At 43.4% G+C, this 14441-nt stretch overlaps 1 protein-coding gene across 4 annotated transcripts; it reads right to left on the reverse strand.

Annotated features, from left to right (window-relative positions):
- Positions 1–1577: 1577 nt before the first annotated feature.
- Tlr6 (toll like receptor 6) lies at positions 1578–14441 on the reverse strand. 4 transcript variants are annotated; one of them, XM_076938536.1, is made up of 4 exons: positions 14345–14441; positions 12103–12262; positions 11690–11757; positions 1578–8501 (listed from the first exon to the last, which is right to left on the reverse strand). In XM_076938536.1, exon 4 carries the CDS (start codon positions 8468–8470, stop codon positions 6050–6052), a length of 2421 nt encoding a protein of 806 aa, XP_076794651.1. In that variant the 5' UTR covers positions 8471–8501; positions 11690–11757; positions 12103–12262; positions 14345–14441; the 3' UTR covers positions 1578–6049. The 4 variants fall into 4 exon arrangements, with proteins under 4 accessions (XP_076794651.1, XP_076794649.1, XP_076794650.1 ...); XM_076938534.1 differs by lacking the exon at positions 11690–11757; XM_076938535.1 differs by lacking the exon at positions 11690–11757 and having other exon boundaries at positions 12103–12211; positions 14345–14418.

Below are 14441 nucleotides of genomic sequence, written 5' to 3' on the forward strand. Positions count from 1 at the left end.
CATAGTGTGAGTCAGGGATCAAACTGTTCTCACATGTGGATATTTGTGATGGTTTGTATATGCTTGGCCCAGGGAGTGGCACTATCAGAAGGTGTGGCCCTTTTGGAGTAGGCATGGCCTTGTTGGAGTAGGTGTGTCACTGTGGGCATGGGCTTTAACACCCTTGTCCTAGTTGCCTGGGAGCCAGTCTTCTGCTGGCAGCCTTCAGATGAAGATGTAGAACTCTCAGCTCCTCCTGCACCATGCCTGCCTGGATGCTGCCATGCTCCTGCCTTGGTGATAATGGACTGAACCTCTGAACCTGTAAGCCAGTCCCAATTAAATCTTATAAGAGTTCTCTTGGTCATGGTGTCTGTTCACAGCAGCAAAACCCTAAGACAGTATCTAATTGTCTCAGCCCCGTGGTTGAAAAGACATTCCCCCCATGGAGGAACAGCTTGACACCATTGTTAAAAGTCAGCTGACTGTAGACACACAGGGTTACTTCTAGACTCAGTTGTTAGTTAGCTTGTTTATCCTTGCATTGCCTCTATAGTCTTTTTAAAATTTTAATTAATGTATTTTTATTTTATGTGCACTGGTGCTTTGCCTGCATGTATATTTGTGTGAGGGTGTCAGATCCCTTGGAATAGGACTTACAGACAGTTGTGAGCTGACACGTGGGTGGTGAATCCTTATAATCCTAGCACTCAGGAGTGACGTCAGTGGATTGTGAGTTCAAAGCCAGCCAGATCTACACAGAAAGACTTTGTCTTCACAAAAACAAAACAAGTGTCAGCACCCCTGCCTAGCATTATGCAATAGCATTGTGCAGCTGGAATAAAATTTATATCTTATAGAGAGATCCAGAATAGTCAATGTGAGATGAGAAAGAAGGACTTGTACTTTTTTTTTTTAATTTTAAAACTGACTAAAAGACTATAGTGGCTGGAGAGATGGCTCAGTGGTTCAGAGCACTGGCCGCTCTTCCAGAGGACCCAGGTTCAATTCACAATATCCATAGGTCAGCTCACGCTGTTAAGTCCTATTTCCTGTGTCACATGACGTTCATCACCACACCTAGCTGGGAAGTATATTTTCTTTTTAAAATTAATTTTTAAAGTCAGCATACAAAGTAATGAGCTTTCTTATGCATTTGCATATGCACCATTACACTTTGTCCCAATTTAAACATGTGACTCAAATATAATTTTAAATATAGGTTCTACCTATGTTAGAAAATGCAACACTTGTCTTTATGTGTTTTTATGTATCTTCCCACCTCAGCCTAATCTAGAAATCCACTCACAGGCATGTCTCTTAGGTGGTCCTATATCCTGTTAAATTGATAAGCAATATTGACCATACACGTTAATGGGCTTCATTATGCCATTTGTACATGTGTCATTATACTTGTCCCAATTTGAACATATAATTCAAATATAACGTGGATCGAGTAACTGGGTCATATGCGTGGTATGAGTGTTGGTGTCTAGCTGTGGTTCCTTGTCCTGTGTCCTCCCTCTCAGGGAGACATCACTGCACGCCAGGCTGGAAGCATGAAGCGGCATCCAGAACAGGTAGGATCTGAGACGATCTTAGCATATGTGTATACCTTTATTCAGGGTGGGCTTGTAAATATATACTTTATTCGGGGTGAACCAGGGCTATGTATATGAACCTTGGAAAGTAGGAAGGGCTTCTCCTTAGGGTAAAGTTTCATTGGCTGAGGCTGAGAATACCTCATTTGCATGGGCAGGCATTCCAGGAAGTTGAACCTGTAATTTCTCTAAGGATTATATGGCATTTCTCAGGTAGAAGATCGGGTTTCGGGCTTCCCAGATCAGATGGAGAAGAGGAAGCCCCACTACAAAAAAGGAGTCCTCTACTTTGTAACAAGCACAAGAAAGCTGTCTGGACAAGGTAGACTACAACCTTATTGACGAGTTGCAACAATATAGTAGTTCTATTTTTAGCTTTGATCAAGCTCCATTCTGATTTCTATTGTGGTTGCACAAGTTTGTGTTCACACCGATGCTGTATAAAGAGCTCCCCCCCCCTTTCCACGCCCTTGCCAGCATTCGCTGTCATTTGGTTTCTTGATTATAGCCTTCCTGACCAGAGTGGGATGAATCCTAACACAATTTTAGTTTGTGTTTTTCTAATGCCTCAGGGTGTTGAACACTTCTGCTGAGAATTGTCTGTTCAGTGCGTTAGCTCACTTAGTAGATTAATGATTTGGCTCTTTAATGTTTAATGTTTGTGGCTCTTTAAAAACTCTAGCTATTAAATTCCCTGTCAGATGTGTAAGTTGGCAAATGCTTTTTTCCCCATTCTGTAGGCAGTCTCTTCACTATGGTGATTACTTGCTTCTCTCTCTCTCTCTCTCTCTCTCTCTCTCTCTCTCTCTCTCTCTCTCCTTTCCTCCCTCTCTCCCCCCTCTCTCTTTCTCTCTCTCTGTGTTAATTTCATGCATTTCCATTTGTTGGTTCTTGGGATTATTTCCTGTACAATTGGAACCCTTTTCTGTGTTTGTGTCTTGAGGTGTTTTTTATGTTTTCCTCCAGCAATCTCAAGGTTTCAGGCCTTACCTTCAGGTCTCTGAAGCATTTTGAATTTATTTTTGTGTAAGGTGGGGGACACGGATCTAGTTTCATTCTTGTACATGTGGACATGCAGTTTTCCCTACACCAATTGTTGAAGAGGCTGCGGCCCTCTCCAAAGTATGTTTTGTGGGGTTTAGGTTTTTGTGGGGAGCCGACAGAAGGCGGCTCTCATCCTTGCAGCCATCTTGAGCCATAAACGCTGACAAGAGACTTGTTTACAACAGCCTACAACAGCTGAGCACACTCTGATAACATCTTGTTTTAGATACCCAGGATTTTCCCTTGGGTGTGTGAGACTTAAAGGTGTGATTAGAGACAAGACTTAAGGGCGTGACTTAAAAGCATGACTTAGAAGTGAGACATATAAAAGGCGAGAGTCAGACAGAAGACAAACACTTAGACACTTGAACTTGAGACTCGAGACTTGGAGAGAGCTTGGAACTGGGAAAGACACTAGCAACTTAGAACTAAGATTGGGACTTGAGACTTGGTGCTAGGAACTAGGGACTTGGAGCTACGGACTTGGAGAGAAGAAGGGAGACCGAAGAATAAACGGGATTGAATCACACTCTGTCTGGTCTTCATTCTTCTCATCCATCCTCACTCTCTCTCTTGCTGAACTTTGGCCCGTGGACCGGAGCAGCTTGGGGCAGTGCGGGCTCTAACAATTTAGCCCCCAAGGCTTTTGGCAGTGCAGGTTCCAACATTGATAGAGTGGACCCCAACATTTTGGCCCCCAAATGTGGGGCAGTGGGGGCTCTAAACAGGTTTTGGTGTTTGGGTTTTTTGAGTTTTTGTTTTGTTCTGGTTTTGGTTTTGGTTTTTAAGACAGAGTCTTACAAGTAGGCTTGGCTGACCTAGAGCTTACAACATAGACTACATTGACTTCAAACTCACAGAGATGAGCCTGCCTCTTCCTCCAGAGTTCTGAGATTATAGCTTTGTATCACTGATGGTCTCCAATGCATGTTTTGACAACTTTGTTAAAAAAAAATTAGATGTCTGAGCCAGGCATGGTGGCACACCATATTACACTTAATAATTGTGTCTCCTGTACCATGGGTGAAAACCAACTTGGTCATAGTGTATGATCTTCTATAAGTGTTCTTGAATAAATAAAGTAGAGTTTAAAAAAGAATAAAATAATCATACTAGACTCCCTCAAAGAGGTGGGTTTTTTTTTTTTTTTGAAATTATATGAGATAGACAAAATGCTAGCCATACTGATCACAAGAAAAAGTAAAAACCTAAATTAATAAAGTTAAAGAAAAATAGAAATGATTATAATGGATTGCAATGAAACCAGAGAATTATTAATAAATAATTTTTATCTTTGTGTGTGTGTACATTCATGTTTACACGTGTATATGTTCATACGTGTGTGCTATGCACATGTATTCACATGGGGGTGAATGTGTGTCTCATGTAATTATCCTTTACTTTGTATAGTGAGGCAAGGTCTCTCACTTGAACCCAGAGCTCTTGGATGCACTTAGTCTAACTGGTCTGCTTGCCCAGGGATCCCTTGTCTCTGCCTCCCCAGCAATGGCTTTAAAGGGCGGCTACCACACTTACCTGACATTTATGTGAATAATGCAGACCCAAATTCAACTCCACACACTTGTACAGAAAGTTCTTTGTCCACTGAGCCATCTCTCCACCTCCTCACCCCCATCAGGGAAAACTACAAAAACTCATATTTTAAAAACAAATAAACTGGAAAATCTCCCAAACTGCTAAAGAAGACCTAGTGCCAGTACTCAAACTGCCTCATAAAATACTCAGTCTGTATTTTTCCTTCTCTGTGTTTAATTCCTTTTAAGTGTCTTCTACAGTGCCAGACTAAGATCATGAACTGTCTCAGTTCATGCTTGTCTTGAAGTGCCCTTAATTTATTTTAAAAGATTGTTTAACTAGGGCTAGCAAAGTGGTTTGACAATTATTTACTTTCAGAGTTGGAAATATACCCTCCCACATTATCCTGGATCTTAAGGTCACTGACAAGAAATTTGTTATTATTCTTACGTTTGCCTTTATGTGTCTTTCCCTTGCAGCTTGAGTGCAGTTTCTTTGCTTTATGCTATTGACATTTTTACTGTAACACTACATGGGAAAGGTCTTTCTGGGTCATGTCTACTTGCGGTTTTAAATGCTTCTTGTGTCCAAGTGTAGAATTTTTGCTATAACGTCATTGAGTAGGTCCTCTGTGCCTTTTTCTATGCCATGGATTCCCAGGCTTGGTCTCTTAGCTGTGTCTCTGCACGCTTAGATACTGTGGGCATGCTCATCTTTTCCTTATGGACACTGTGGTGCAGTCCTTTGTCAGCTATGTCCTCCATCCTTGATGCCTAGGGACAAACTGTTCTCTCTCTCTCTCTCTCTCTCTCTCTCTCTCTCTCTCTCTCTCTCTCTCTCTCTCTCTCTCTCTCTCTCTCTCTCTCTCTCTCTCTCACACACACACACACACACACACACACGAGGGTAAAGCTCAGCCTAAGGCCAACAAGGACATACAGGAGTCTCTGGAGACTGACACATACAGTTGATGTTGCCTTCTTTCTTGCTAACATGAAGCCACGTAGAATCCTGCTCACACTGAATCCATCTGGGAAAGGAGGAGGGAGAGGAAACTGTTTCTGAATGATGGAGGATTTGCTCAAAAAGGACTATCTCAGCATGAAAGCAGAGAGCTATACGCCCGGTGGGACAGCTATACCAGATGGGACTGAGCTTCCTCTGTCTAACAAGACAAACTCCACATCCATCCCCCAGCCTCATCCCACAGCTCAGTAGAATCAAGGCTTTCACCAAGTCTCTGTCAAAGATATGAAGGAACTAGAAGCCAGAACCATTAAATTTGTGCCTCCATAAGGGAAGACCTGATGCAAACAAAGGAGAAAATGATCATGGTTTCAGTCCAAGTCCTGAATTCCTGGCTTTGGGACCCGAGGCCATGCAGAGTGTCATGGCAGCTGGGGCATGTGATGGAGGGGTTGTTCTCCTCATGATGATAAAGAAACTGGGAAAACTGGGTCAGTGGGGAGAAAGCACACTCCTAAGCTAAATCATATAAGCTAATCACTATAATCCCAGCTCTTGGGAGGCTGAGGCAGAAGGAATACCCTGAGCGTAGGAACAATCTGGATGACATATGGTGAGACCCTGTCATAAGAACAACAACAAAAAAATGAGCCTTGAAAAATAAAATACAACCTTCAAAGACATGCCCCCAGTGACTGACGTCCTTCAATCAGGGTCCCATCGTAATCGTCCATTCAGCCGTGAACTCAGCAGTGGGCAAGTCCATTAATAAAGTTAGCACCTTCATAAGCTACTTCTAAACATGTTTATCATAGCACAGACAGCAAACTAAGACACAACAGAAGTGCCTCCAGGTAGAAACTTGAACCCACAGTGCTCATCGGAGTCCAGGTTGACAGTTTAGTAAGTTGGAAACCCAAGCTTCACATTTTCACATCGTCTTCATTGACTAAGGTTAACTTCATAATAAAAGAAGCTTTAAGGTTGGCCCAAAACAGCCCACGCTTGCCCTTCTCCTTAGGCCATTCCAAGTAAGTCCGCTGTGCCATGAGAGCCTGTAGCTTGTGGTATCTACTGGGAATGTTGTTCTGTGGGATGGGCTCCAGCAAGATCAGGATTAAGTTATCAGAGCCTTTGTGGAAGAGATTGTGATGGGCAAAGTAGAGTTCATAGTGGCACCACTCACTCTGGATGAAGTGGGGAGACAGCACAAAGATGGACTTGTAACTCTTCTCAATGAAGTGTATGATGTTCTCCACAATGCTCTTGCCAGGGACAAAGTTTCTCTCATGGAGGCAAACCCGGATGTCATCTTTCTCTAAGTTTGGTAGTAATTCGTTCTTCACCCAAGCAGAATCATGCTCACTGTATGAGACAAAAGCATGGAACTGGAGCTTTCTCTGGAGTTCCTCTAAGGGGATGTTCTTGGCCCTGTGCCTGGTCTGTGTCCATTGACACAGCATCCTCACATACCAAGGCAGATCAAAGTAGAGACACAGGAAAGCCCCAGTGGCAGCCAGCAGCAGCATAGTGGCCCCAATGGTGACCGTCAGCAGAACGGTATCACAGGACAGTGGAGACATGTGGAAGTCCTGCAGTAGGGTTCCCTTAGTGCTTTCTGGGTAGTCACACCTGTAAGAGTCAGGCCAGCCCTCCACCACTTCTCTTGATACCTGGCCTATGTTTTTGACAAACTCCCTCAGCTCACATGTGCATTGGAATGGGTTGTTCCCCGCTGTTAAGGATCTAATATTCTGACAGTTCTGGAAGAAATCCTCAGAGGGGTGGGAAACTGAGTTATGGTCGATGACCAGCACAGAAAGGCTGCTGAAGGCCCCGCATCCAGGAAGGTCAGTTAAAGAATTGGATGCTACATTGAGTTCCTGCAAAGCTTGCAGGCGGGTGACATCTTTAGGGATGCTCATTATCCTGTTGTTGTGAAGGTCAAGGACCTTGACCTTGGGAGGTAAGCATCTGAAGATAGAGTCCGTAAGTACATTTGAAGACAAATTCAACACTGATATGCTCTCGGCCCAAGCACATGTTGTGTCATACTCAAGAGAGTTCAAAGAATTCAAACTAACATCCAGAGTTTCCAGAGAAGACATAGTCGTAGTCATGAGAGCTACCTTAAAAAAGTTCTTCAAACCATTCCTTTGTAAGATAAGTGTCTCCAGCCTCTTTAAGGTGGAACAGCCTTGAAAAATACTGTCAGTGAAAACGTTCTGGGTAAAGTTCAGAAACGTAAATGTGCTTGGGGACTGTGGGCACAGCATGTGGATGAACGGGGTGTCTGAGATGGAGAGCATCCTGATGTTCATCTCAGCAAACACGGAGTAAAATTCGTCCTTTGAATATATATACACTTGGTTTGTGACATGCTCTATCTTCAATGAGTTCAGTACTGTCTCCAAGTAAGTAAACTCTTCCTTGTCGATGCTCTCAGTTATTGTTAAGTTGTAAATATTGAGATACTCCACCGGTTGGGGCCAAAGGAATTGGAGAAGTTTAACCAAGCACTTCCAGTTTGTTTCTATGTGCTGGAAGGTCACATTCAATAAGGTTGGCCCTCTGGTGAGTTCTGATAAAAATGTCCTTAACCTTTGACAGTTTTCACTATTCAATTTAATATTACTCAGTTGTAAACATCCTAAAGCATTTGCAGATATGTTCACTTGCACAGAGAACAAGCTATTTGGATGAAAGACCAAATGGAGAACATTGGTATTTGGAACCTGAAGGCTTTCTGTTTCACCATCTTTTATATGATAACTCACTAAGTCCAGAAGAATGTAGCTTAGGTGCAAGTGAGCAACTGGGAGCAGATCAAGTTGTCGGAACTTTGCAGCGCTTAATCCCAAGAAACTCAGCTGTGTCAAGTTGCCAAATTCCTTACACACGGGCAGCACATCGAAGTCATTGAATGAGAGGTCTAGATGCTTCAAGTTCACCATAGGGCAGCAAGAGATGTTTTGCAACCGATTGTGTGAGACATCCAGGTATTCTAAATCCCGATTGAACGAGAACACACAGAAATCAAGTCTCCGTATCCTGTTGTGGGAGAGTCTGAGAACTCTCAGCTCTGACAGAAAGCTGATATCAGACATCTGAAGCTCAGATATAGAGTTTTGAGACAGACTCAAGACTTTTGTTCTTGGTGGCAGGTCTTTTGGGACATGAGTAAGGTTCCTGTTTGAATAGTCAACCATAAACTCACGGTTATCAGAGAAGTGGGTCATGCTTCCAACTATTAAGGCCAAGGTGCAAACAAAGTGGAAAATCCCCATGATGGGTTCTCTGTCTTGGGTCATGTTGATGTGGCTATCCCAGAGGGACATTACCATTCTTCACTGCATTTTTACTTGAGTTCAAGCTCTAGAAATAAGATAGACTTTACGGTGAATAAAGATTGAGAGTTTTAAGCTTCCGTTTCCCAGAATCCCAAGAGCTTTCTTCTCCCACCCCATACTCATCACCATCCCCCATTTTTATGTGATATTTATTATCTCAGCCTGCAGCCATAGGGAACCATGAACTTTTCATCCAAGTACTGTGATTATGTGTTTTGATTAGTCCTGGGGCTTTCTAAAGGATTCTCTAGGGGACTAGAATTTGTTTCCCACTCAAAGCTTTCTCAGGGCTGAAGCAGCCTCCAGGGTGGTGTTTGTCAAAAACCAAAATTTAAAGACAAATATCTGAGCTGCAGCCACCTGAGCCAGAGGTAGCAAAGGATGAGCAACAGACACAGGGAAGTGAGAGAATGGGAAGGAGGATGCATAGACAGGGAAATCGAGCAAGAAGAGAAATGAGGAGGGGATGGAGGCAGGGCATGGGGGCAAAGAGGCTCAAGGGTATCAAGACAGACACACAGGAGAATCTATACCATTCGAACTCTGAACTGAGGGACAGAAGCCAGCAAGGGGCTGCGGGCCAGCCCTTGAAGTCAATCAGGTCTTCACCAACAAGTTAATCCTCTCTGCCCTCGCCACCTGTTAATCCTATCATGTTGGCAGTTAGGTGGCAGTATACACATTTCAGGGAAACAGAAGCATTTGGATCCTGGCAGGTTCCATCATTGGAGGAAGGACTCCACCTTCATCTGTTCTCCTGTTGTTATAACTAATACCAGGGATTGGGAAATTAGTAAAGCATAATCCTTACAGTTCTGGAAGCTAAGAGGTCAAGAGTTGAGGGGAAGCATCTGGTGAGAGCCCCCTTGTTGGTGGGGACTCTTTGTCAAGCCCTAATGTCATACAGAGCATGACATGATGAAAGAGATAAAAGAAGGGTGGGGGGCCTCTTGTAACAAGCCACTCCCTTCATGTCTCATTAGTTTATTAGTCCATACGCAGGTTGATTCATTCATGATGGCATTGCCAAAGGTCTTGCCTCCAAAAGCCATTCACATACGGTTAAGTTTCTAGCATGTGAATTCTGTAGATCAATATTTAAGCCATTGGAAAGGCCACGGATACAGGCAGCTTCTAGAAACAGAAAGTGAGAGATGAACTGCTTGATCCTAAACACTACATAGAAAGAATTCAGACTTATTGATGCCTTGATTAAAGACCTACCAGATGAGTCAGCCTCCTTCATGGAACTGTAGAACAGTAAATGTTCCTCTGTTGAGGCACAGAGTAGTCCATGATCTGTTACAGCAGCAACAGAAAGGACTGTGTTGAGCCATTGTAGCAGGGTATTTATTCTGCTACATTGTAATTACAGTGAAGCTCGGTGATTGGGCAGTAGAAGAGGAGGTGGAGCTGGAAGAAGGAAAGAGGAAGGGGAGGAAAGGAGGAGGCAAGGAGGAGAGTAGCAACCATGGAGGAAGACAGATGGGTCGAAAGCAGTCCTGGGTAACAATTTATATCTAAAGGTTAGATATTGGGTAACAACTCTAATTATGAGAGCATCTTGTTAATCGAGCATTTCCAAATATATAAATCCATTGGATAATCATTAAGCTTTAAGAGTCTCATTTCTACTGGGTACCACGAGTATAGTGGGAATGGTCTGGGCTCAGACAAGCATTGTTGGGGACAGCGTGGTGGGCTGGCAGAGCCAGCCGCCACACTGGTGTATCATGGGTGCCAGGGACGGTGTTTCTAGGTAGCTGGAGCCCCAGTCATAACTGGAGCAGCAGGAACATGGCAGCTGTCTGGGAACAAGCCAGACTGTGCACCACACTGGTGTATCATGGGTGCCAGGGACGGTGTTTCTAGGTAGCTGGAGCCCCAGTCATAACTGGAGCAGCAGGAACATGGCAGCTGTCTGGGAACAAGCCAGACTGTGCACCACACTGGTGTATCATGGGTGCCAGGGACGGTGTTTCTAGGTAGCTGGAGCCCCAGTCATAACTGGAGCAGCAGGAACATGGCAGCTGTCTGGGAACAAGCCAGACTGTGCACCATTTTCTAAATATCACCCGATACAAGCCATCTTTTTCATTAATCAGGTTAGTAAGCACTTTCACTGGGACCTCCAACACTTGGATTGTACAACTAGACCCACAACATTGCAAAGAACAAACTTCATGATAGAAGGACTCAAACCCTGAGGGATGTTAATGAGATGCCAAATCTTTTTAAGTGAAGTTCAGACTTCATTTTAAAGAACCTGACCTAAGTTTAAACTCAGGTAAATTAACAGGCTGGTACCTAACATTAATTTCCAGGTTACACCCTCAACAAGACCAGTGTCTCCAGGCTATTCCCCCAACACACCTGTATCCCAGGTTACAAGCCCACACCTTACTTAATGACCACCAATGCAGAGGGGAGCAGAAGTTAAGTTTATGACATGACTCCCAACACCAGCCAATTATGTTAAAAAGCCATGGGGGCTTTCCAATTGGATGCTTGCACACATACTCCCTGCTTGCTGCTTACTATGAAGCCTTTCCCTGATAGACATTCGGGCTCCCCCACTACCAAAACCATCCTGCCTGATGGTAGTGCGTTGGGGGTGGGGGGAAGTGAGCTAGCTCAGATAGAATAAAGACCCTGCTGTGAGTTGTATCAGATCATCTGTCTGTCTTTTTGGGGATCACTAACATTTCCCTGGCACAACATTAACCCTCTGGAAACAGATAAAAGAATAGGGTAGACATACTCTAGGCCCCCCAGAACAAGGCGAGAGTCTAAAAGAGAATGCAGTAGACTTGTGAAAACTTCAGGGATTGAAATGGAGAACTCTTTGGATGAGCTGAATTGCAAAATAGGCCTACTGAGTAAGACAGAAGACCAAGAGAGGGAATTCTCCCTAAGGCCACCACAAGATACTACAGAGACAGAAACCACAAAAGAAATACTAGACGATGTGAAGACCAGATTCATGATTACACTCTGGGAGAATGGGTCCAATTCTCAGAGAAAGAAATCAAATCCCCGGAAAGGAGCTTCCAGAATGAACTCATAGTGGCTTAGTGATAGAGGACTTGTCTAGCATGCATGAGGTTCTATGTTCTAGTACTGCCCAAAAAAAAAAAAAAAAAAGATTAAAAAGAAGAAATTCAGGGGATGGAGAGCTGGTTCAGTGACCATGAACACACATGCTGTTCTTACCTTCCACTCCCAGCACCCATATGGCTGACAAAATTCTCGTGCATATAACAACAGTAAATAGATCTTTTCTTTAAAAAGAAAGGACAAATAATTAGCCAAAAAATGTAGTAATGTTTACTGCTGAGTCACAGTAAATATTGATGAAAAATATTTTTAGAGGAAATTGGGACTTAAGTCGCCAAGGATTACAAGGGAATTATTAGATGTTGGGAGAAAAAAAAGAATGTAACCAGAAGCATGCTGGGAGTTGTTGCTTGATCAAGAGAAAACTCTAGGCGGCAATGAATTCAAGATGGTAGGCAATTATAAAGTTTAGCGAGGGGACTATGCGAATGAGTCTGTCACTACTCCGCAAGTAGAAAGAAAAATTAGCGTAGTTTATGTAAATTTCTTTAAAGTGTACTGCTCTTTACCTTTGCAGCCCCACGGCTGAGTGTTCACTGAAGGGATCATTGTAGGTCCACAGGAAAGTGAGGTCACGGGGATGCTACGCCATGATGCAAACTGGAAAGATCAGAATGGCTAGGGTGGAAAGTGATGGTGACAATGTGACATAACACACAGCCTCGGTCACTGCATCAAAAAATAAATAAATAAATAAATAAACCCTGCAATATAGCATTAAGTGAACAGAAGGAGGGTTCCAAACCCTCCTTTGGGCTGTCCTTGAATGTGTTACCTTCTACTGGAGTGAGTTAGACGTTACCAAGACTCTAATTTGTAAAAATGCAGATTAGGACATACATAAAAGCTGTGGGGACAGGCTGAGTGGGGGAAGAATGTGGGGGGGGAGGGGGAGTCTGCCAAATGCTAATAGCAGTTATGTCAGGACCAGAGCTTAAGTTAACTTTCTTTCTTACAGTTTCAGGTATTTCTAAAAATTCAAAACTTTTAATGTCTTCTATGGTCTCAGACTATTATTGCTTACAATCTTGTAAAAAGTTGTCTTAATGTGCCAGGGTGAAGTGGTATGGGGGGGCTCCCCATCTCAGAGGGAGAGGAGGGGGGTTGGAGGAGGAGCTGTATGAGGGGGGACGGTAGGAGGGGGCTGATATTGGGATGTAGTGTGACTGAATGGATGGCTGGATAGATAGATAGATAGATAGATAGATAGATAGATAGATAGATAGATATATAGATAGATAGATAAATAAATAAATAAGAAAAAGTTGTCTTTTTCTTTATAAGAAACAGAACTGCAGTTTAGAGAGGGGAGGCAGGCATAATGTCCCACACCAAACTGAGACAATTGACGGTTGCTGGGAGAGGAAGAGTTGGTTTTCTTTTAGGGTGGAGACCTTGGTAACACCTAACTCACTCCAGTAGAAGGTCACACACCCAAGGACAGCACAAGTTAGATTTGATGGGATGGGGGAGAGGGAGAGAGGACACTCAGGTGGGTGGGTAGGTAAGAGTTAGGGTGAAGAGAATCGAAACACAGTGTTTAAAATTTTCAAAGAACTAATAAATCAAAGCTCTCATAAAATATACCCCCCAAAAGTTTTATATGTAAGTGTACCTGTATTATTTATGATAGTAATATACACATAAAAATAGACTAATCTCTTCAACACGATGCCAGAGAACGAACATTCACAGATGGGGTCCCATCCTACAAGTCTTCCAGACAGCTTGTGTGTCTGTGTTCAGGGGACTGTCATTCAGCCGGTGTGTCACCACAAGGACACAAGAGTCCTGGCGGATGCTCAAAACCTCAAGTAGTTCTTAGGGTACACATTCTGGGAAACAACCCTGAACTTCAGTGTATTCGTAGGTCGAGGGGGTGGGACAAAGGGGAAGTAACGTTGGAAAATTCAAGAGTTTATATATTTTTTAAAGGAAATTCGAGGAGACAAGAGTAAGAATTTGCTTAATACATCAAACAGAAAGTGAAAGAAAAAAGAACAGTCAACCACAAAACCAAAATGGTGGCGGGTGGAGGCAGCGCTTTAAAAATTAAAGGGTGGGGTAGGAAATGGTGAGCAAGGGCGAGAACAGGAAGGGTGTAATTAAGTCAACACAAACCCAAGAGAAACCTGGCTCTATCAAACTTTGGGTGGAGGAAGGCCAGGTGCCAGCTTCCGGCTGGATTCAAAGTTAAAAAGTGTTTAGGAATCTGATCTCACTCACTTCCACCAAATGTTTATTCAGACTCCTCTGTGGACAGAGGGCATGGCAGAAACCAGCACAGCGGAAACGAATTCACGTGGGAATGACTGAAATAAGCCCTTCCTCCGAAATGCTCTTGAATTAGTGAGAGGTACAGACCAATAAAAGATTACAGTAACACGTGACGAGGAAATGGAGCACCGTTTCCATACACCCAGCTCAGACAGTGTGCTGTCACGACCACAAACGACTACAAACTTCGTGAAAGGAGAAAACAGCCCAAACCAGGGGGACGGGTAAAATCACAGGAGTTGGCTCACTTCCTTGGCTGCCGCTGAAATGCCAGCTGTTGTCTGTCTACCCCAAAGTCACACTATTTGTCCTTAGGTAGTCCAAACGACAGCTACACTTTAAAGCACCACCACAGAATCACTTTATAAAAATTTCAAAGAAAGGTTACCTAATTCCTGCACTGACCTTACCATTTTCTTTCTCGTTTGAAACATCAACACAGTAATTTGAAAAGTCCAGAAAAACCTTACTTACCAAGACTTCCTTCTCCGAATTACTCTGAAAAAAAATAAGTGCTTGACCAACCCTAGTCCTTAGCCTGGAAACAAAGGTACTTAGGGGTGGTTTGGCG

This window comes from Arvicanthis niloticus, chromosome 7, assembly GCF_011762505.2.
Source record: "Arvicanthis niloticus isolate mArvNil1 chromosome 7, mArvNil1.pat.X, whole genome shotgun sequence".
In the NCBI taxonomy this organism is placed as follows: Eukaryota; Metazoa; Chordata; class Mammalia; order Rodentia; family Muridae; genus Arvicanthis; species Arvicanthis niloticus.